At 57.2% G+C, this 22,213-nt stretch overlaps 1 protein-coding gene across 2 annotated transcripts in view; it reads right to left on the reverse strand.

The window, feature by feature from the left end:
• The window catches only part of CAMK2A (calcium/calmodulin dependent protein kinase II alpha), a 34,580-nt gene that overhangs the window by 9,425 nt on the left and 2,942 nt on the right, over positions 1–22,213 (reverse strand). For both annotated transcript variants that reach the window (XM_071443366.1, XM_071443367.1), the window contains exons 2-13: positions 19,343–19,437; positions 16,375–16,434; positions 12,405–12,459; positions 12,098–12,163; positions 10,543–10,615; positions 10,095–10,197; positions 9,554–9,637; positions 8,877–8,971; positions 8,394–8,516; positions 7,549–7,632; positions 6,189–6,231; positions 4,457–4,497 (exon numbers count right to left, since the gene is read on the reverse strand). In XM_071443366.1, coding sequence (XP_071299467.1) covers positions 4,457–4,497; positions 6,189–6,231; positions 7,549–7,632; positions 8,394–8,516; positions 8,877–8,971; positions 9,554–9,637; positions 10,095–10,197; positions 10,543–10,615; positions 12,098–12,163; positions 12,405–12,459; positions 16,375–16,434; positions 19,343–19,437 — 922 coding nt within the window. The remainder of the gene's footprint in view (positions 1–4,456; positions 4,498–6,188; positions 6,232–7,548; positions 7,633–8,393; positions 8,517–8,876; positions 8,972–9,553; positions 9,638–10,094; positions 10,198–10,542; positions 10,616–12,097; positions 12,164–12,404; positions 12,460–16,374; positions 16,435–19,342; positions 19,438–22,213) is intronic.

Genomic DNA, 22,213 nt, shown 5'->3' on the forward strand with positions numbered 1-22,213 from the left:
GCTAGTCCAAAAGGGAATCCCCTAGGAGTCAATGACCACTCTGGTGGCCTATGACCAGGCCAAGCTCACAGGAACAGAAGCGGGGTACTGAAAAGCTAAGGCAGCTTCACCACAGCCCTGTGCCCAGTGTGAACGCTCTGCTGACTTCTCTGGATCTGCTCTGGGTGCATCTGCTGATGGCACTGACTGCTGTGGAGACACTCCTTTAGCTTTGAAACTAGACCAGTCCTAAGCTGGCTGGTTTAAGGCTAGAAAGGCTTTAAGGCCTCAAGGCAGGCTCACAGTGTGGGAAGCAGTCCTGAGCACAGCTCCAGTGCTTTAAATCAGGACTCCAAAGAGAAGACCTGCACATTTATCTCCATCCTTGACCACTACCACTACGCTTCAAGGTTTTTTGAGTTGGATGACCTCATATCCACTCTTCTGCTTGCAATCCCAAACTAATTCTGGACTCTCCTTCCTTACTGTGCTCTGCTCCCCATCTCCATCTCTAATTTAGCTGGGAGGCAGGGGGACATGCCTGCTGACCTCATGGCCCTTCTGCACCTCTGGCTCCCAGGGAATGAATCCCAGTGTGCGTCAGGGAATACCAACGTGCAGAAATCAGAATCTGCAGTGCCAAATAACAAAGTGCTGTACCAGCATATTTAACAAGGCACCAGCTGTGCCTGCCCTGCAGAGGGAAAAGCAGCACACACTGTGCAAATCTCTTGGAAAAGCCCATAGAGCAACCCGTTGGGGTGCGTGGGTGGGCTACAGCATAAAAACTGATGATATCCATTCTCCATCATTGCTCCTTTCATATCCTGACTCCCACCAGCATCCTCAGTGAGTTTCCCCCTCTACTACTGCTGCTCTCCCCTTCTTTGCTAGGTCATAGAATCATGGAATCACAGAATGGTTTGGATTGGAAGGGACCTTAAAGATCTCTCCAGTTCCCAGTAGACCAGGTTGCTCAGAGCCCCACCTAATCTGGCCTTGAACACTTCCAGCGATGGGGCACCCACAGCTTCTCTGAGCAATTTGTTCCAGCGCCTCAACACTCTCACAATAAATAATTTCTTCCTTATATCCAATCTAAACCTGCCTTTTATCTGTGTGAAGCCATTCCCCTTGTTCTGGAACTCCATGCCCTTGTCCAAAGTTCCTCTCCAGCACTCTTGTAACCCCTTTAGGCACTGGGCCATCTCTTGCCTTTCCTTCACCCAAAAAAAAAAGATGTCCTAAAGGGCAGAGTGAGCTGTGGTATTTTGTCAGGAACCTCATGGAGAAAGGGAGCCACTGGAGCTGGGCTGTTGCAGGAAGGACTGACAGCTTCTGCTACCCAAGGACATGAGACGGGGCATCAAACTGCAGAGATTTCAGACGCAACAGAATGCAACACAAAGCAGTGACTGCACCGAGTCTGGACATACAGTAACAGGATGTGACACGGGGCAGTGAGCTCTCAGCCCAGGACGGGACAGGATGTGACACGGGGCAGGGATTCCATCAGTTTACAATGGGACAAGATGTGACACTACACAGGGCAGTGAGAGTATCATAGCTGCTGGCACCAGAGGACCTCCCCCGGACCCCAGAGCAGGGCTCAAGGGGGAATTCTGGTCCTGGGAATGCTTTTAGTAGGTGAGGAATTTCCTCAGGAGGGTGAGTTTTGAGCCCTCTGAGCCTGGGCTGGCACCGTGCTGGTGTTGGAGGGCTGTGCAGACAGGCCAGAGGGCAGGTGCAGCTGCCCACCAGCCCAGCTTTGGGCAGGAAAGGCAGGGCTGGCTGCCTGGGATCTGCCTGCTCTCATGAGGATGGCCAGTCCAGCACCTTACTCCAAGTGGGGACACCACTCTCCTGACAGTAGCCACACCACGTGGCCCTGCTCTGAGCAGGCAGGACCATCCCCTTCCCACCGTGCCAAACACTCAAGGCAGGCCTCCAGGTTCCTACCTTGCTTTTCCAGCCAGTTAAAGAAATTAACACTGCTCAGCAGTGTCCTGACATTTGCTGGTTGCCCAGTGGGCCATTAGAGCTTCACCCACAACACCTGTGAATGAGTTATGCTGCAGGTTCCCCCAGGCTGAGCATGGAAATGAGAGGTGGGGATGGTTATGCTGAAGGTGGACAATGCAAAGAAGCTGTTGGGAGTGAGCTCGTCTCTACCTTGTCTTCTCCTCCTGCACCTTCCTGGCCATCTAGCCAACCTGTCTCCCCTTTACTTGTTGAAAAGGGGGCAATAAAAAAGCAAATTCATTCTCAGAGTTTGTCCACACTCTCCAGATGAGTGCTGGTGGGTAGGTTGCACTTGGAATGAAGCCTCATCATCTGCTCCCTTCTGGCCAGCGAGGGCTGAGGGCTGGGGATGCAAACCAGACTCTCCTCACTGAGTTTCAGTGAAGAGCCAGAAGGTTGTTCACCCAAACAAGCTATTTTGCTGCTATAGGAAGTGCCTCTTTTCCCAGGATAATGTCTGACCTCAAAGCTCCTTTGAAGTCCAACAGGGAGCATCATTAGCAAGCTGGGCTGGCAAATGGTTGTCTACCACAACACAGAAATTCAAAACTGTCCCTTTTTTCTGGAAAATTAGATTCAGGACTTTGCCTGATGAAGCTTCTTCATCCAGCAATCTCTCCTTTAATAGGTTAAAAATGCATCTTCTGTTTGGTCTCACCTGTGCTCCAGCAAGGAGCTTGTACCAAGTCAGCTCTACCTGTGGTGACACATCTTAGGTGACTCAGAAGCACTCTCAGAAGCAACCAGGACCTCAGAGCAGCAGAGGACAGGCCAGCAGTGTCTGGCACAAGGGGTGTTGTTACTGCCCTGGGATCTGCCAGCCCCAGCCCTATTAATTCTGTTCTGGAAGTCTCCTGATATCCTGACAGCCCAAAGTAATGTCCTCTCAGAGCCATCCAGGCCATCAGCCTCATGCTGCAGAATAACACTGCATGGCCAGCATGGCCTCTCGTGAAGCTGAGCCCAGGTTGGAGGGTTGTGCACGGTCTCAGTCCTTGCAGGCTTCTCCTGTCCCACCTGCTGGGCCTGGGAAGAGTGAGAGAAACACATGCCATCCCTATACTGTCAGCTTCACCAACCATCCCTACTGAGGAAGGAAGAAGCTGGCTGAGGGCTCTGCTCTTCCAAAACCCTGCACCTGTCCCAGCCCAACAGTTGGGTCCCTGCAAAAGGGCAGGAGAAGGTTCTATAGGTTCTCCCAGCAAAGGGCCCCTGTACAGGAGGAAGAGCAGCCACACGGCAGTCAGGCTCCCAAAGCTCTGCCTGACGATGGAGGATGTCACCACGATGGAGGATGTCACCACACCAGCTCTCCTTGCTGAGTGATCCATTGTATTTATGAAGGGAACAGGTAAGGAGAGAAGGACCCTCACATGGACCATTCCTTCCTGCAGGAGGAGTTAAACAGAGTTCAATAACCACTGCTACCCACCACACCTCCATGTCACCAGAAACAGCAGAATTCTGCTGCCACCTTGTCCTGGAGCAGAGCTGCACCCCCACCTCGGAGGGGCTGATGAACGTGCAGGCTCTGCAGCCCAAGAAACAAGATCCACCAAGGACCAACTTGCTTTCAGAGCATCACCCAGCCATTTACTCTGTCGAAGCACCACCAAGTTTCTTTGCTGTCTGCACTGGGCACAGGGGACAAGCAGCACGTTAAAAGCACCCCCGTGTCACCCAGCAGCACACCAGCCCTTGGAACAGGATGGGACAGGAACTGGCACCAGCCTCACCGGCTGCAGCAGGACCCCCATGCTGGGCCAGCAGGAGATGAGGCTACCCATCCCGCTAGAGAGCTGCTGTTGGAGCCATGGTCCTGGGCTGCAAAGCTGCTCCTGCTGCCCCCTGTCCTGCTCCAGCCTCTGCCTCTCCCCCTCCCTGGGGGCAGCGAGGGACACGAGGATATTGCCGGCACTGAAACAGCAGCGAGTTCCCGCAGCGCACCCTCCATCCAGCACCAGCCCTCGCCCCTGCGCTGCAAAATCTCCTGTGCGCTGCCTGTGCTGGCAGCAGCCCGGGGACACACCGGGGACACACCGGGACAGCCGAGCCAGCAGCTGCCCTTTAAAGCGCGGGGTGCAGCAGGGACTGCCGAGCGGAGAGCACGGGCACAGCACGGAGCCCCCAGGGCCAGCGGGGCACGGGAGCGCTCACCGCCGGCACGGCACGGCACGGCACAGAGACCCCCTGCATAGGGACCCCGGCACAGGGAGAGCACGGGCACAGGTACCCCGGTACAGGGACCCCTGACACAGGGACCCGGCACAGGGACCCCCGGCACAGGGACCCCCAGCACAGGGACCCGGCACAGGGAGAGCTCGGGCACAGGGACCCCCGGCACAGGGACCCCCAGCATAGGGACCCCGGCACAAGGAGAGCACGGGCACAGGGACCCCCGGCACCGCCCGGCAGCGCCGGGGCAGGCAGCGCAGGGCACCGGGGCTCAGCTTACCTTCACGCCGTCATTCTTCTTGTTGCCACCACTTTTGCCTCCTGGAGAGAGGAGGAAGGAGATTAGCAGAGCCAGGCAGGGCACCAGGACCAGAAGGGCGAGGATCAGCAGCATGGTGCCGGGTGCCAGGGCGGCGGGAGCCCCCGGCCCGGCTGCTGGGGTTCTCCTTCTCTCCAGCAATCACCGCTGCACCCGTGGGAGCTCAGGGGCGACCTTGCCAGCGCCGTCCTGTCCTACCGCAGCGGCTCTTGGCCCAGGGCATGACCCGATCCTAACGTCACGCCAAGCGCCTGGGGCGGCTGGAGGAGCTGGCAGGGCTGCCCGGCAGAGGCGGGCTCTGCCCGGGCCGTGCTGTTGACCCGGCGTGGTGCAGTGTGGAGGAATGGGCTGCCCGCCTGCCGCCCTCTAATTTTAGCCCCATGCTGCCGGGATCATGTGCTGCCGGCCCGCCGGCCCGACAGCTGCAAGCCCGCATTTTGACAAGGATGAGAAGCAGGCGCCTTGCCCTGTGCCCACCCTCCGCTGCCGACACTGCCCCGGCCCCCCGGCTGCACAGCCGGGGCCCCGGAGCCCAGCGCAGGCGGCACCGCTGGAGCCCAGCGCCTGCCGCCCTCAGCTCCCGGCCAGGAGGGACTGCTGAGCCCCTGGGCCGTGCGTGGGACGGGCAGCACCAGGGGAGATGCTTTGAACTTCCTTCCTTTCGGTGCTTCCTGTCCGCCTCTCCCGGCGTGGGGCTGACATCGGATCCCCCCAGCTGCTGGACTCCTCCAGCGCCCGCCACAAGTGCTAAATGTGTCAGCGCGATCCCCCCACGACAAATGCAGAGAGCAGCCCTGGCCACAGCCCTCTGCCCTGGCACCCCTGCCCACCTCCTACACCTGGCACTCGGGGAGCCTCAGCAAAGAGCCCTGAAACACCCAACTAACCCCAAAGAGCTGCCACCAGCCAGCTGAGCAGCGTGCAGGGCTTGGCTGTTGTGTCCCGGCCCTGCAGCACCACCGCAGGGCCGTCCCCAGCGCTGGGCAGGGCAGGAGGTGACAGCGGGTGGCTGAGCCCTGCAGTCACACGGCTCCATTTGGTTCCATGCCTGGGGAATCGCCTGTGACATCCCATATGCAGTGAGGAACTGGAGCAGAGGGATTCTGGCTGCACTGAGACCTCTCCAGTGCACAGGCCAGGCTGCCATGCTGGTCCTGTCTCCATGGCAGAACCAGAGATGTAGGGAGGCAGGAGGAGAGTGGAGAATCCTGCAGGGTTAGCATCCACTTGCCTGGGGAGGGACCTGTGAGATCCTGCTGCCATCTGCCTGCAGTGGCACCAGGGGCCTTTCCCTACTCCCGATGCAGAGGATGCTCTCCCTGTGCCACAAACATCTCCAGGAGGACACAAAACCAAACCAACTGCTTGAGCTCTGCTGCCCCCAGCACCCACATCCCCATTCCTGCACAAGTCAGATGGTTGGGTGGACACAAACCCCGAAACCCTAAAGCACTGTGGATCACTGAGCCTCAACCCCACACTTTTTCTCTTGCATCCCAAGCCAGCAGCCAGCCTGGAGGTGCCAGGTGACCTCTCCTGGAGGAGCACCCACAGCCACACATCCCCAGAGGCACGAGGCTGCAACCTCAGCCTCTCTGTGACACATGAGGCAAAGCCAGCTCTCCAGGGACCCTACAGATTTGCCCTGGGTATCCTGTAAGACAAGGAGATGAGTCCCAGAGACAGCACCTACCGGAGAAGTTCCTGGTGGCCAGCATGGTGGTGAGGATGGCTCCCTGAAAGACAAGGAAGGCAGAAGGAAAGGGCGTGCTGGACCCCAGGTCCCTGCACCTGCTGCTCCCCCCATCCCTGGGGGAGGAAAGCCCTGCTCAGCACCTGTCCCCCAGCCACGGGAAGGAAGGAACTGGCCCACGGATTGATATTCTCCTCCTGCCATCAAAAGCAGCTCTCAATACCTGACTCCATACCCCAGCACCATGGCTGGCATTGGGTTGCATTCTCTAAAACTGCCTTCCCTCCGAGATTAAAGGGATATTAAATATCTGCAGGGCACTTTTCATTCCCACACTGCCCTGTCCTAGATGAAGCACAACCCCACTGACTGGGGCCAGCAGCTGGCAGCAAGGGCACCCACTGGGAGTGGAACCGGATCTAATTGTGATTAAAGCTGTGCCAGCTCAGAGCAGCAGGGCAGGGGTTGCTCATGGGAGCCACGCAAAGATCACCACCACAAAACAACATTTGTAAAAATCCTTCCCCTTTTCCAGCTGAGTCTACTAACTAGTTGCTAAGTGTATAATAAGATTACTTTGGACTAATTGCTTACAGTAATGGATTACTATTTTGAAGAGTATGCCTGAACTAATTTGATTACTTGTCTAGCTGAAAAGTAATAATAGTTTATAGCCAGTTTCTTTGCTTGATAATCTTGTAAGTGGCCTGCAGCTGCACTGCTCTGTGTCACGCTGTGTTCAGGCCTGGAGCACTGATGGCTCAGGCTGTGGCACAGACCAGCCTCACCCCACTCTGCAGGCAGCACTGTGATTTCCAGAGCCCATTCTCAGCACCCTGCTGCCAGCTGAGGCTGAGCAGCACCAGGAGATGGGTGCCTCAGGGAGGTGCTCAAGCTGGAGATGGTGATTTCAGAGGGGTCCAGGCTGTGGTGCATGGCAGCACCCGAGAAGGGAAAGGCTGTGGGGCTGCTGGGGTGGGTGAACTTTTTGTCTGTCTGTGGATCACTTTATTCTTGGCTCCAAAATGTCTTGGCCATCAGGCAAAGGGTCTCACTGTGCCTCTCAGGCCAGCCCCAAAAAGAAGCTATCTGGACACTGGCTCCAGTGGAAAAGTCCTCAGCCAGTGTCCAGTGTAACTCAGTGCTTTCCTTCACCATGGCTTTCTTTGAGCAGTTGGGAACCCCAGCCAGATGAATCTGTCACCCCATCAGTCTCCTTCCCCTTCTTCACAATGAGGGTCCCCAAATGCCCATCACCCCCACACCACTGCCATAGACACCACCCTGTCATTTCCCACCCAGGGGACAAGCCCACCAATGATCTGATTGTGCATTTAGCAGCCAGCTTGGACAGAGTTACCTTCAGCTTCCTGCGGGCATTGAACTTCTTCAGACAGTCCACAGTCTCCTGCCTGTGCATGCATGACGCCACGGTGGCACGGTGCTGGGGGCAGAGAGAGAGAGAGAGAGAGCTGCCTCAGAGCAGTTCTGGGGGAAGGGGCCCCCCAGCCTGGCTCTCACATGCTCACACACGTGTATGACCTCCCACGGCCGAGGCTCGGGCCAGAGCTGCCTGCAGCAGCAGCAGATAAAAGTTTAATGGGCAGTGGGAGATGGAAGCTTTGGAGTCAGCAGGATCTGCTCTGGTGGTGGGGGTGTGTGGAGAACTGGCTGCCCCCTGAGTTAACCCCTTGACTGACCAGCCATGTTTAGCAACGTGCTCAGGATTTGCACATGTCTGGTTAAGCCCACAGACTTCTCCTGCCTTTAGGATCTGATTCAGAGTGAGAACCAGCAGCTGAAACAGCAGGATGCATGAAGGCTGGAGGGACTGCTGCTGGAGTGGATGGATGGATGGATAAACATGAGCCTACTCCCATTGCCCCCGAAGAAAGACTCCCCCCCCCCCCCTCCCATGGACAGCATGACACTGAGCAATTATTCCGTTCCCACCAGGGCAGGGAGCCTGTGTGTCCCTCCCATCACCAGGTCCCCAGGAACATGCTGTTTGCACTCACAAGCTTTTTTCTGCTGTAAAACCTCAAGGAAAATGCTGCTGTGAGAGCATTGAGAGGAACCCTGCCAGGAAACCATTCTCCCAGGATGCAGAAGAGAGCTGGCAGCATGTTTGATACCAAGGGATCCCCAGTGAGATGTTCCCCATTTGTGAATGCCCAGATCTCTCTTCCTTGAGCCCCAGCTCACCGATATCCAGGGGTGCTTCAGAGCCTCGGCGGCCGTGATGCGCTTGGAGGGGTTTATGGTCAACATCTTGTTGATGAGATCTTTTGCTTCAGGAGTGACCGTGTCCCATTCAGGGGAGGGGAACTGCCAAAGCAAAGGGAAGGGGGTGAGACATGGCAGAGAGTCCCTCTGCACTTGGGACAGGTTGGAGAATTGGTGGCCACTGGAAAGAGCTGCCAGGTGGAAAACGAAAAAGCAGGAGGAAGAAAGAAGTTGGAAGGCTCAGGATAAGACCTCTCTCTCTCACAAAGTGGCCCTGAAATGTGCCAATGTGTGCGCTGGGGATGGCAATGAGGCCAATGCTCTGTGACCAGGGCAGAGGAAAGTGCTTGTTCCCATCAGTCAGAATTTGTCTTGGTTGCTCTTCTAGAGCAGCAGCTGTGAGGCAGGGACAGCAGGAGAGAAAGGAGACTGTGAAAGGGACAGCAAGACAAACCCACTCACATCGTAAGCCCCAGCCTTGATCTGCTGGTAGAGTCGGTGTTGGTCTTCATCCCAAAAGGGTGGGTACCCAACCAGCAGGATGTAGAGGATGACACCTGCCCAGGAGAGGAGATGGGATCAGTGGGAAAGAATTCATTGCTGGCAGCAGGGGCACACACAGCCTGGGGACTGATCAAGCTCAAGCAGAAAAACAGAAATTGGGGAAGCATAGAGATTTGGTCACTGTTTAAAGAGCAAAAGGTTTGTTGGTGGGTCCAGTTCAGCACCTGGGGAGGGTCAAGGCTGTGGCAGCCACCACACAGCCCAAAGTGGGTGCCCTGGCAGGGGTGGGTGATGCCTCCTCCCCATCATGGATGGAAAAAGGCTCCCCTACGGCTACAGCTGCTGGGAGGCATTGCCTGACTCCACCAGCACCACAGGGAAAAGAGGCAGGATCTCATCTGACTGGGAGCTTTGGGTGCATAACTCCGAGTTAGGCACCCACAGGGGGGTGATCCTGCAGAGAAGGGTGCCCCTGGATTGGAGGAGAGTGTGTTGCCCAGGGTGATGTGCCATCTCCTGGGTAAATCCTCCACCCTGACTTCGCTGAGGTGTGACTGGAAACTGCATCTTGGGACGCGCTGGATGAGCAGCCTGCCTCATCCAGCCCAGCCCGGCCCGGCCCCGGTCTGACTCACCGCAAGCCCACAGATCCACGGCTTTGCCGTAGGGGTCCTTCCGGAGCACCTCGGGGGACAGGTATCCCGGGGTGCCGGCGAAACCTGGCACAGACAGCACAGACAGCACAGACAGCCCGTCACTGCCGCCGCCAGGCAGCCCTGCCCCAGCTCCCCGGCAGGGACTGCTCCGGCCAGGCACGGCCCGAGCCCCGGGGCTGGCACACCCCGAGCCCCGCGACAGAGGCCTCTGTCACTCCCGAGGCCAGAGCAAACGGCGTTTTTCTACCACTGCAAACCCCAGATGGTGCCCAAGGCTGGAGTGCTCTGCTCTGCACTTCCAGCACTTTCCCCCCACTGGTCTGGCCCTGTTGCTGGCTTGTCCATCTCACCAGGACACCTCGGTGACTCACAGAGTCCCCGCGGAGCTGTTTGCTCCACACCAGCCTGCTCATCCACAGTGCTTCCCGGGCTGGTGCTCTGGGGCCCTCCCAAAACCCTGGGCTGGGGCCCTGGAGCCCCCCTGAACCACCATGCCCCGCCTCAGGCCAGTCCCACTCACCAAACCACGCTTGCTGGTCGCCCTCCACCTCGATGGCGAGGCCAAAGTCAGCCAGCTTGACGGCAGCCCCCTTCAGCTTGGATGCCAACAGCAGGTTCTCGGGCTGCAGAAGGAGATGGGGGTCGGAGAGGAGTGAAAACCCCTCAGGGTCTCTGCTGTTGGCAGGGGGAGCTTCCCAGCACTGCACAGCACAGAGGAAGATCTGGATGTGCTCCCCAACTGCTTTGTCCTGCTCTTTGTCCTGGTGCCCCTGGATCCCAGACTCCCTACCCCAACTTCTGTCATTTCACTGAGGAGTGGTCTTTGCTCTGTGGGTTTCCCGCAGCCCTGCACGAGTTCCTCCCTGCTGTTTCAGCACCCTGAAGGACTCTGGGCGTTGTTCCACAGTGCTCTGCATCACAGATGGGGTCCCCCGTCCTCCCACAGGCACTCTGCCTGCAGCTCCTACCTTCAGATCCCGGTGAACCACCCCCATCTGGTGGCAGTGCAGGACGGCCTCCAGGATCTGCTGGATGCAGTGGCTGTGGGAGAGAGGAGAAAGCTCACACAAGTGCTGTGGGAGAGAGGAGAAAGCTCACACGAGTGCCTGGTGAGGCAGAGTTTTGTCAGACACTTCTGTTCTGCTGCATTTCACCCCTCTCCCCATCCCTCTGCCCATCAGCAGCCCTGCAGCCCAGCTCAGCATCCCTCTCCACTGACACCCACACAGCTGTGGGGAGCAGTTCTAACCCAGTAAGAACCTAACAGAGCTATTGTGCACCAAATAATGGTGAGCAGGAGCTTAGGGGACACAGCTGAGCCCACGGGGACCCCACAGGAGCAGCACTGGAGGCGGGGAGCTGGAGACCAACAGTGAAATCACAATACCAGCAAAGATTTGGTCTCCAAACCCAGGCAGAGCAGATGTGCTCCGTGCAACCTTTGCTCCAGCCCCATTTCCCTGCTTTCCTCTAATGCAGGTGGCTCTGCTGTGTCTGCTTGCTTTATATCTAGTTCATTACATTCCAGCTCTGCTGTGTGCGTGAGACAGGAAGGGAAAAAGACAGAGGCACTGATCACTTCTGCTCCAAAACAGCTTATGTGCAAGGCAGAAGGTCTTTATTTACATGTATTTTATTTTATTTGTATGACACTAATAAGTGGATGGGCTGTAAGTGGATTCAGTGCAGGCAGCCCATTAAATGAGATTGTTTTCTGCCTAGAAATAAAGGATATTTCCATGCAGAGAGGCAGAGTTTACCACCCCCTTGGAGGTACAGGCTATGCTTAGCCTGGGGGCAAAGCCATGAGGCACAGTGATATCTGGGGACTGGAGAGGGCCAGATCATGTCCCCTCAAAAGAGTGAGACTAATCCTGTCCCCTGGATGAGCTGCAGGGACCAAAGGGGTGGCTGAAATGGCTCTGCAGAAGGTACCTGGAAAGTGCCAGTGGGAGTGTGGGAGGGAGCAGAGCTCCAGCACAGCCTGTCTTGACTGCTCCTCCTCAGTGCTTTTAAGTGGCAAATGCCAGAGGAACACTTGCAGAGGGCTGGAATGCAGCTCCAGGGGGAAGGAGTGACATCTGCAGGGTGTCTGTGCTATCGTGGCCCTGGCTGGCCACTAGCCTGGTGCTGGGTTTCCTCCCTGCCAGCCTGGGGAGCCCTGGTGCCCCCAGAGCAGGGAGCACCCAACACCCAGTTCATGTACAGGCAGGTCAGATGTTGGCTATCCCAGCATCCTGAGGATGAGGATGCTGAGGGCAATGGCTGGGAGCCACAGGAGTCAAAGTGGACACCAGTGCTATGGCAGCACATGCTGGGTGAGTTTAAAAGAGCATTTTGGGTGGTTTTGGGTTTTTTATGCACCACAGTTCCAGTCTATGAGTATGTGTTGCATATCGGCTGTAAAACACCTCCCAGGACAGAATGAGCTGGTGCTGCAGAAAGCCAATCATGCAGGACCCTGGGAGGGAGCAGCTTGTGAGAGAAGGGGACGCCTCCTGTCCCCTCCACAGCCTGGCTCACCTGGCATCTGCTTCGCTGTAGTACTCCCTGGCCACAATGTCCTCAAAGAGCTCCCCGCCGGTGACCCTGCAGGAGAGCAGGGGCTGGATTGACTGACAGCACACCCAGCCCTGGCAATCCCCCCAAAAACGGCCCTGCACATGCAGGGGGGAGAACTGGGGGTGCAGCACAGGGACCTGCCCTCTGCCAGGCTGGGGGACCCGAGTTTGGGTCAAACCCAGCCTGTGGGAAGGGCTTGGGTGAGGTGGAGGTCAGGTCAGCCCCGGGGCAGCACGGAGCTGCTGTGGGTAGGGGATGCATTACTCACAGGTCAAATATCAGGTAGTGGTGGCCCTCTTCAGAGATGCTGTCGTGGAGCCTCACTGCAGCAGAGACAGAAGGGTTATGGGGTACACCTGGCTCCCACCCCCTTCCCTGGGAATGCCTCTGCTCCCCTCTGGGCACGAGCAGGAGCTGGGGAAGGGCACAGCAGGGCTATTCCTCTTGCTATTGCCACTGGCTGGGGGGGGGACCCCAGCCTTGGCCCCAGCCTGGGGCAGTCATGCAAGGCTCAAAGATCACATCCAAACTGGGGAGTGCCCCAGGGCTGTGCCTGGCCAGGGTTCCAGGCAGCTGCTGGGCTATCTTGGGCACTGGGAAGGCTCCAGGCATGGGTGTCCCCAACCCCATCAGGAGAGGTGCCCAAGCAGAGGGAGAGCTCAGCAGAGAGCTGAGCTAACAACTCTGGCACCCACAGGGCTTTTTATTTTCTGCTCATGACCTTCCTTTTCTCCTTAGGAATCTTCACGGGATGAATTTCCCCATCTCCTGGCACCCTCTCCCTTTGGGCACACCCCTTGCCAGGTACAGCCAGGTACAAACCTGTCACCCTGCTGCATGCTGGTTATTCAGGCTCAGATCCCTGCTCACACTTGGCAGGCAGGTGTGCAGCAAGGGGACTGGCACAGAAACAGGTGGGGTGGATAAACAGACACTTCTCCAGCATTCTCTGCCCCCTGGTATTTTGTTTGATTCCCTTGAGGCTATAAATATTCAGTGCTTCCTCTCTCTCACCTGGTTTCAGCCTGATACAACTTCCAACATATTTGAGAATGTTGGGAATCAGGGAAGAAAAAAGAAACATTCAGGTGAGAGATTTTGTGGGAGTTTTTACTCCTAGCCCCTTTTACTGCATCTAAATCAGCTGAGCCCTATATGGAAACATCCTCCAGACTGAGTGTGAGCCAGGGGAGATAACAACCCCAGCACTGAGCACAGACACTGCACCATGTCACTCTTATCTGCCAGGCCAGCAAACACCACTTTGCTGCTCCTTTTCCTGTCTCCAAGCTCTGTGGGCAAATCCAGAGGCTGCCAAGAGCAAGTTGCCAGCAGCATCACCTCACCTGGCCAGGGTACAGAGCAAACGAGGGCTGATGGGTGTCACCCTCTTCTCCTAAGTTCTTCTAAGCCTTCTGATGTTTACAGTTTTGTGATGGAGTTTCTCATGCGCTTTTCATGTAAATAATGATTGTTTTGCATTCCTTTCTGGAGGAGGAGAGAATTGATGGACTGTTGGTTTGACCAGTGTGGCTGGAGAGGCGGCAATTTCATCCTTCAATCCATTGTCACTTCTGAAAGCCCATGAATATTGGAGTTTGGAAATAAACTACTCTCTTTTTACCTTGGACATTTCAGTGTGTGCATGTCATTCATTTCATGTCCTGTTGTGACAGATGGGCTGGTCAGAATCTTTTCTGTCTCTCTTGTGGTCTTGGCTACTGACACAAGTTGCTCATCTCATTCCCCGGTTATCCCTCCTGACTGCTGGCCTCTGCAGACATCCCCTGTGCTCTGACATCTGTGTCTGCTCCGTTTTTCTCCAACATACAGCCCCAGCTTTTCTGCCTTCCTCTGCTGGAAGAAACACATTTCCTCCCGTTTCATCTCGCCTGGGAGGGATTTGGGGGTATCACGCCTGGGATCCCACAGAAGCCAAAGGATTCTCAGAGGGATTAGGTGAGTTTGGTGTGGATAGGGCCAGCATAACCATAAGCATATGGTCCAGATATGTTCCCTGCTTGGGAAGTCCCAAAGCCTGAGGCTGCCAGGAGCCAAGAAGGTACAAGAGGGAGCAGCTGCTCTAAATATAGCCTGATCCTACAAGTATCTGTTACTGACCATAGTCAGAGAGAGCCACACTGGCCAAACCACTCCAGCTCAGAGCTGAGAGCCAAGGCAGGAGCAGGACACAGCTTCAGGAATGAGAGTCAGAGGACAAGTACCTGCAGCTCAAACTCCAGGGCTGAGTGCAGCCAAAGTTTTCCCAATAAAGCAAGATTTCCCTGAATGGAAACAGCTCTCCCTAGTATATCACCCAGTGCTGTGGGTGTGCTGTGGTGTCCTGGGCCTGCCTTTAACTGCCCCTGCAGAGCTTTCCATGTGAGCTCTCCAGCAGGCACGGCACAGAGCACAGGTTGGTTCCTCCAGGAACAGCATCTCATGGGAGATGGAAGGACCCCCCTCCCTGCAGGGAGCAAGTAAGAGGACAGCAAAGCCCCTTGGCAGCTGGGGCGCTCCCCCCCGGGAAGGGCTGGACAGGGCTGTTTTGGCTCCTGCAGCAGCAGTGCCTCCTCTTCCTCAGGCCAGGCTGCTCTGCAGTGCACTGCTCATTCCAGCTCCTGTGTGGGTACTGAGCCGCCTGTGGAAGCTGCGAGCCCAAGTTTCCAGGCAGCAGGAGCAGTGGAGGGGGGTGAAAGGAAAGAGGGTGTGGGGTGGGGGGTGGAGAAGAGCCTCCTGAGTATAAATAGCAGCAGATTGGGCTTGTTAGCATCTCATGCTGTTAACCCCTTCCAGCCTTTGCAGCTCTGAAGCTGCCGGGTCACAGCCAAACAGTGAGGGGTAGTGTAGGGATGGGGGACAAGGACAGGGACAGATGAGGTGTTTCAGTCCTCAGAGAGCTTGCCAGACCCAAGGGAATGTGATGGAGAGGGCGGGGTGGAAGACAGCGGTGGGAAAGAGCTGTGGCCAAGCTGGGAACCTGGGGAACCTGCAGGTGCCATCCTGCAGGTGCCATCCCGCAGGTCTCACACGGTGACTTCCTCCAGGTTTAGCATTTCTTCCTACTCACACACTCTGCAGTGTGTTCCCTCAGGTCTCGGCAATCCCCGCGTGTATTTTGGTGCAAAGAGGAGGCTGGAGGCCCCGGAGGGACCCCTGCAGGACAGCTCCTGGTCCTGCTGGAGCAGAGGCTGGGGAATGCTGCAGGGTCCGGCAGCCCGGCAGCGAAGGGGAGACCTGCCACGCAGCCGTGTGCCCGAGACAGATGGAAGCTGACAGTCTTTTTTGGAACTGAAATATTTATGGGACAGGAGCCACATGGCTTGTCCCAGTGGCCCTGGTTCTAGCTCCCTGAATCTGCTGCAGCAGCTCCTGGGGAAGGATGGATCCAGGTCACCGGAGCAGTGAGGGGGCCAGGGAGCAGCTCAGCCACGCAGGAGCCCTCCCAGCTCCTGACTGTGGGTTCAGAGGGCTGCAGAAACCACCAAATGCTTTCCCTAAAGCTGCAGGATCTCACTGGGGTTGGCACATCCTGGGATGCAGCAGAGAGAAGAGGGGGCTCACCTAGACCATCCGCAGGGATCAAGAGCCTGCATCAGCATCACTTCCACGATGGAGTTTGGGATTTTTTTTTTTTTTTTTTTGTAACTGCAGTTTTTCCCCTCCCCTCTCTCTCTCTCTCTCCTTCTGGCCTATTTTTGTCTTTTGCAGGGGCTCAGGAGTTTTCCTGAAACAGCTTTTCCGAAGGAGGCTACTTTCAGATGGACGGTCGGTGGGAAAGTCTTCGCTTCCCCCCGCCATCGCTCCTCCCACACGCCCCGCGCTGCCGCTGCTGCTGCTCCGAGCCGCAGCCGCTTTTTGGAGCACGCACAGCAATACGGCACCCGAGCGGGGGGAGAGCAGTAAAAATAGCCTCTTGCAGCCTCCTGGGGCTCCGCTGCTCCCCGAGGGAGCTGTGGCCAAGTGGGTTAGTCCGGACCTACTTCAGCCCCGCTGTGCCCAGTGGGGACCTTTTTCCCCATGACCCCATTTGGAGATGGTGCTTCCCGTGAGGAAGAGGAGGGATGGCTCTGCAGATCAGCCGGGCAGGACGGCACCGAGCCCTTCTCGGCCTCTGGGACACGCAGCCCGTGCTGCTGCAGACAGGGCTGGGCGATGGATGGAGACCCCCTGGCCCTGGCTGGGACCTGGGAGGGCAGCAGAGCCAGGATGGAGCACCTGCCGTGGGGTGCACTTACCAATGTTGGGGTGCTTCAGGAGACGGCAGATCCGGGCTTCTCGCTCCAGCTTCTGGTGATCTGAAAGAGGCAACGGCCCTAGATTAGGATCTGAGGAAAGGAATCAATGGCTCTAAGAGGAGGTGTTGGCACAGGAAACCTGGGGGGACAGAGCAGCTTTTTTTTCTTTTTGCTAAAGAGTTACGGATTTTGGGATAAGTTCTGCATCAAGGCACGATTGGGCACAATCCCAGCACAGATGCAGTCCCTGGCTAAGCCCGTCAGGCACTGATGCCATGGGCAATCTAGGGTTTGGAATGATCCCTCACTCTCCCCTCTCCCTTCTCTTATGCTGAACAATCTCTGATCACCTCCCAAATACCCTGGATCTGCCTGGGTTATCCTTGCTGGCAGCACTGTTCCTTTTTCTCCTATTCACCCAGGCACAGGCAATCAGCCAGGACCCTGCCAGTCTTGCATGGTACAATTTGAGCAATTGAAGGCAGAGTGAACCAGTGAGAGGTGTGAGGATGAAATGAGGCTATGGGCTTCACTCCCCCTCGCCATCGTCAGCCATTCCACCCCAGGGCTTTGCTCTCCTCCACAGCAGAACCCTACCTCAGAACCAGTGCCTGTCTCCAAACAGGAAGCACAGGTCCCACTCCCCAGCTTTCAGCAGCCTTGGGGATGTGAGACAACAGAGCTCTGGGCAAAGCAAGCTGAGCTGAGCCAAAAAATCCTCCGCCCTGGGACAGCTCAGAATGAATCTGCAAATCACTCTGTTTCTTCCTCTGCCCCTCTCTCCTTGCTCACACCTGACCCAGCTGCCCTGCATGGAGGTGCCTGACTGGAGGCATTTTGTGCAGGCACTCAGCAGCCAGGACAAGTGAGGATATAATTAGGGCTGCTGTCTCTCAGTGCTCTCACTGCTACCTTGCAGGTTCACACCCCAGAGTCTCGCTCTGCATCAAACCAAACCTGGGTGTCTCCGACCGCTGAGCCGTGAAAGCAGAGCAGCCCCTTCTCTGCAGGGCTGCAGCCTCCCCAGGGCTCAGGATCCTGTCCCAGAGGCACTCTGGGGCTTGGGGTCAGCTTTGCTGCCTGTGCTGGAGGCTGTCAGCTGAAGGCTGAGATAACCTTGGTGGCCTCATTCAGCTCTCCACACTGTTTCCCCCGATGGGTGACAGCCTTGCCAGGGTGGGACAGGGTGACAATGAGAGGTTGGAGTTCAGGCTGTTCTCACAACTGAAGTGCATTGTGGGGTGGGTGATGGGGATGGGATGGAGGGCCAGTGTGACCAGTGGGGCAAGCACTTCATTGGGGAGGTGGGTTACAGCCTCTCCTATGCCACAAACCCAGCTCCTGCACAGCCAAACCCCATTTTTCCTCCAAAATCTCCACTTCTCTCCTCCTGGCCCTTCTGTGCTGGTAGCCAGGAGGCTGTCTAAAGGAACAGACCATGACTGGGGATGTTTTGCAGCTTCTCTCACCTTCTCCGCACCTCTCTCCTGCCTGCCCTTTGTACCTGGGGAAGTGCCATCCTCCCTGCCAGCACTGCAGAAACGGGGGATTCCACACCATTAGCCAGAGTCACTGGTGATTCCAGCTGGCAGAGCAGGGAAAAGAACCCCAGTGAAGCCTCTGCAGGGGACCGCTGGGCACTGCACAAAGCCCAGGAAGAACGGAGAGGGGCAAACAGCCGGAGGAGGCGAGCGGAGGCAGGAGGGAGCACAGGGAGGGCGGCTCAATCTGCTGCTCCAGGCAGCCCTGAAAACTGGGAGGCGTTTGCCAGCTGGGGTACCCGGGCAGGAGCCAAGGGCTGAGCCCAGCACTGCACACCCTGCCCAGAGCCCAGCCTTGGGCTTGCAAGGCAGAAAATGATCCGCATGCCTGATGAGGGGCAGGAGTCAGTGCTGGAGGACCTCAGGGGCTCGGTGCCGGCGCTGTGCCGCTTCGGCAGCGCTGTGGGACGGACCCTGCGACATGCTGGTTTAATTCCAGGTCAGAAAGGAGCTTGTCACTCTTTTCTGCATTTCTGTTTTGCCTTCGGAGGTCAGCAGTGGAACTGGGAGAGACACCGAGGGAGGTTAATTAAACCCTCCTGGCAGGGTGCTTCCTCCCCGCACACATCCTGCGCTGCCGGCAGCCGCGGGGAGCCGGAGCGGGGACACGGCATCTGCTGCCTCATCCTTTCAATCCTCCTCACCACAGCTCCTCTGCCAGCTGGGGCAGAGGGGGGCAGAGGGGGGCAGAGGGGTGCCTGGCTTGGGGCAAGGGCTGGTTGATGATTTCTGTGCTGGCTCATCTCAGCCTCACTGGAGATAGACCCACCAGGACAGACCCCCCAGCACCTCTTCCAGCAGCAAGCAGCCAATATGTTCCACCAGAGCAGAAACCAGCGAGGGGTGAGGGCCCATTTCCAGGTAGAAATGAAGTCAAACCCCCACCTGAAGGGATGTTCCCCTTTCAATGATGTAGGTATATGAGTAAGAAAACTTACAGACCCCAGAGCAGGGATGGGGTGTCAGCAGGGGCCCTCTCAGGAAGTTATGGTCCCAAAATAACTGTGCTACCCTGCACCCAAAGCCGCTCTGACTTGTTGCAAGGCTGTAAACATCGTTTTGCTGTGTGCAATGTGTGTGCAGGGTAGTGGGGGGGTCTCAGGGACAGAAATGGGGTTCTCTGGCTCCTGAGGCAGACTGGGGTCTGGGAGTTCCCCAGGCACAGCCAGGCTGCAGATGCATCCTTGTGATCAGATGGGAAGTGGCAAGCAGCCACCAAGACACCTCCTCGGGAATGTTCACCCCATCCATCAAGGAGCTCAGGGAGTAGCACAGTGGGGACAGGGTGGCACAAAGGGTCCCCCTCAAAGACCCCTCACCTCATTGCACATCAAAGGCATCCTCCCAGCACCATGCAGAGGGGACAAATTCCCCACTGCATGAGCCCTGCTCACCTCTTGCCTTCCCCAAAACACCTCAGTCCTTACCTCGAGCAGAGAGCTTCTTGGTGTTGATGATCTTGGCCGCGTACTCTTGTCCTGCCAGCACCTTCACGCATCTCCGGACGATGGAGAAAGCGCCCCTGGGAACAGCAGAAGCCAGAGGTGAAGGGCTTGGCATGGGAGAGGCACAGCTCAGCCCTCGTGTGGCTTGGGGTGAGGGGCAGCCACAGGCATGGGGACAAGGATGGGGATGGGGGCAGGTGCTCACTGGGGCAGGGACAGGGATCAGCTTCCCTGCACACTGTCCTTGAGGAGTGATGGGAGGAGGCACATGCAGAATTAGAGATGAATGTGGGCTTCTCCCCTCTGTGCTCCTCTGGGATACCCCAGGCACTGTGCACTTTTCCTCCTCTTCCTCCTGGCTTTGCCCTGCCTGTTGCCAGGAGGGAAGGGGCAGTGATTTACTGGGGGCAATGGTTCCCAAGGGAAACTGTGGTGGCTGCAGCTGCCACAAAGCTCTCGGCCACTTCAGTCTGTGTAGCTCTCTCTGTTCTAGACCTTTCAGTCACAGCAGCACTTGGCAGCTGTGCCCAGTGCCAGATCCCCCCTCCCACTGCAAAACTGTCACCCAGGCAGGGACAGCCCAGGGGACTCTGCAAGGATAGAGCCCAGCTGGGCAGATGGGATGGATGCTGCACCTTGCACATGTGCAAAGCTCTCCTGGGGTCTGGCAGGAGAGCAAGCACGAGGATGGGACACTCCAAGCACTCCTGCCTGCCCTGGTACCCCCTGCCCCAAGCCCTGCCAGCTCGTGGCACTGCAATCACACACACAGGCTGGGAGCTGCAGCACTGCAATCACACACACACACACGCACGCTCCAGCCCCGCTGAGCACAACCTTTGTGCCAGGTTCCCGTTCCTGCCAAACCTCTCCAATCGCTAAAATAACTCTCAAAAGCAATCCCACCTCCTGCCCCACCCTCCCCCAGTCCCCTTCACCCCGCTGCAACTCCCTGCCGAGCAATGAAAGGCCTCGGGCTGCCGAGAGCGGCTGATAATTGATTTTAGCGGCGGGGGCGGGTGGAGACGGGCAATTTGGGTTGGAATGTGATTTTTAGGAGAGCAGGCGAGCAGCGGGTGTGGAGGGATGGGGATGGAGCCCCAGCAGAGCCGGCAGCCCACGCGCCCGGTGCTGCCACGCAGAGCATCGCTCACAGCACGTGCCAGGCAGGAGCTGGGGGAAAACATCCTGGTGCTTCCCAGCTTCCCCGTCCTGCCATTTAATCCTGGCTGCTGAAAGAGCTGAGCTGTTAATACCCCTGAAAACTGGGGAAGAATTAACTGGAAAGGGTGGGCGAAATGCTCCATAGCCAGCTTGCCGTAGGTAGGCAGGCCAGAGCTCTTGGCAGTCCTGCGGGCTCACTCTCTTCATCCTGCTGGGAGCCCCACACTGTGTCAGGTTTGTGGGCTCCTCTGGATCCCTGGGACTCATCTTATCTACGTTTTTTCCTAAAGATATGTGTGATGTTTCTGCAGTGGCAGGACAGTCTGCAGCAGAGAGTGCAGCAAGCAGGGATGTCCCTCTGCCCCAGCTCAGGGTTTCACTGCAGAACCCAGCAGGTTGGAGGGCTGTGAGTGTCCCAGACCCACTGGAGGCTGGGGACTGATGGTCACTCCTGGTCCCAGTGTCCACAGCCACTTGCTCATCTTCTTATTTGAATTGAACAGCACAAAAGGGGGAGCCATGGGAAGCGACTGTTTCATTCCCCCATCTGCATTCCTGGTTTTGGCTCCTCCAGACCTTCCTAACAGAAACCAAATGTCTGTTTGTGGTCTGTAAAGCATAAGCAAAACCCTGTGTGCCTGGAGGGTGGGTGGAACCTGGAACACTGGATGCAGGTGCAGGATACCCAGGGGTACAGCATGCTTGCCATACCCCCATCCTTGCTCCAGTTGGGTCCTTCAGTGGATCTGCATTAGCCAGGAACCCTCCCCACTGGGTGTTTGACCCCCAGCCAGGCTCTACTCCCTGTGCCAGGCTGTTCCCTTGCTACTCAGCTCCATGCAGGATTTTTCCATCCTAGGGGGAAAAAAGCCCCCCTTTGCTCCACCTAAGTACAGCATCTTCATGGCAAAGGCAGCATCCCCTTCCACACCAGGGGTTCATGGAGCACTGCAGGCACTGCTGGGGGTGCCAGGCAGGAGCTCAGCCCCCCTGAGCTGCAAGAAACCCCTCTGGAAGGAAGGAATCATGTCCTGTTCCCTGGCCATGGGCAGCAGCTCCGGACTCTGGGTCTTTGGGTGGGGATCACCCCAACCTTGGTGGAAGCTGAGGCCCCCACCTCTGCCTGGCTTGGATGAGACAGCATGTCCCAGTCTGAGCAGGGGTTGGGTACATCACCTGCAGGGCCATGGGCACAGACCGTGTCCTTGTCACCTGGCTGGCTGCCACTGCCGGGTGATGCTGGACCCAGAGCCCAGCACAAGCCCTGTCTGCAGCCCTGAGCCCTGGCACTGCTGAGCCCCAGCCCTGCAGCCCCTGTCCCTTGATCCTAGGCCAGGCCTGACCCCGTGCCTTGTCCCCAGGGCCTTCCCCACCAGCTCAAGCAGCGGCTTTGCCACCAGGATGCTCTGCTTCTCCCTTTTTCACACCTTCCCTGCCAGTGCCCGGCTGTGCTGCTGCCACCCTCCCTCTCTTCAACACCTCCTCCTCCTCCGAGGCATTTTTTTTCCTTTCTAGAGAGAAGAGTGTGGGCTGGGGATTTTTTGTTCCTCCATATTTTTTTTCCCCTTTTTTAATAAGCCCCCTCTCCTGCAGCTCCGGGAGCGGAGGGGCTGATCCTACGGCTCGGCACGGTAATTGTCTCCAGCCTCTCCCTGAACCTGCTGCGGGGGCGGATTTGGAGGCGCCGAT

Source organism: Agelaius tricolor, unplaced genomic scaffold (genome assembly GCF_023055355.1).
Source record: "Agelaius tricolor isolate 1412-34295 unplaced genomic scaffold, bAgeTri1.0.p SCAF_18, whole genome shotgun sequence".
Classification (NCBI taxonomy): domain Eukaryota; kingdom Metazoa; phylum Chordata; class Aves; order Passeriformes; family Icteridae; genus Agelaius; species Agelaius tricolor.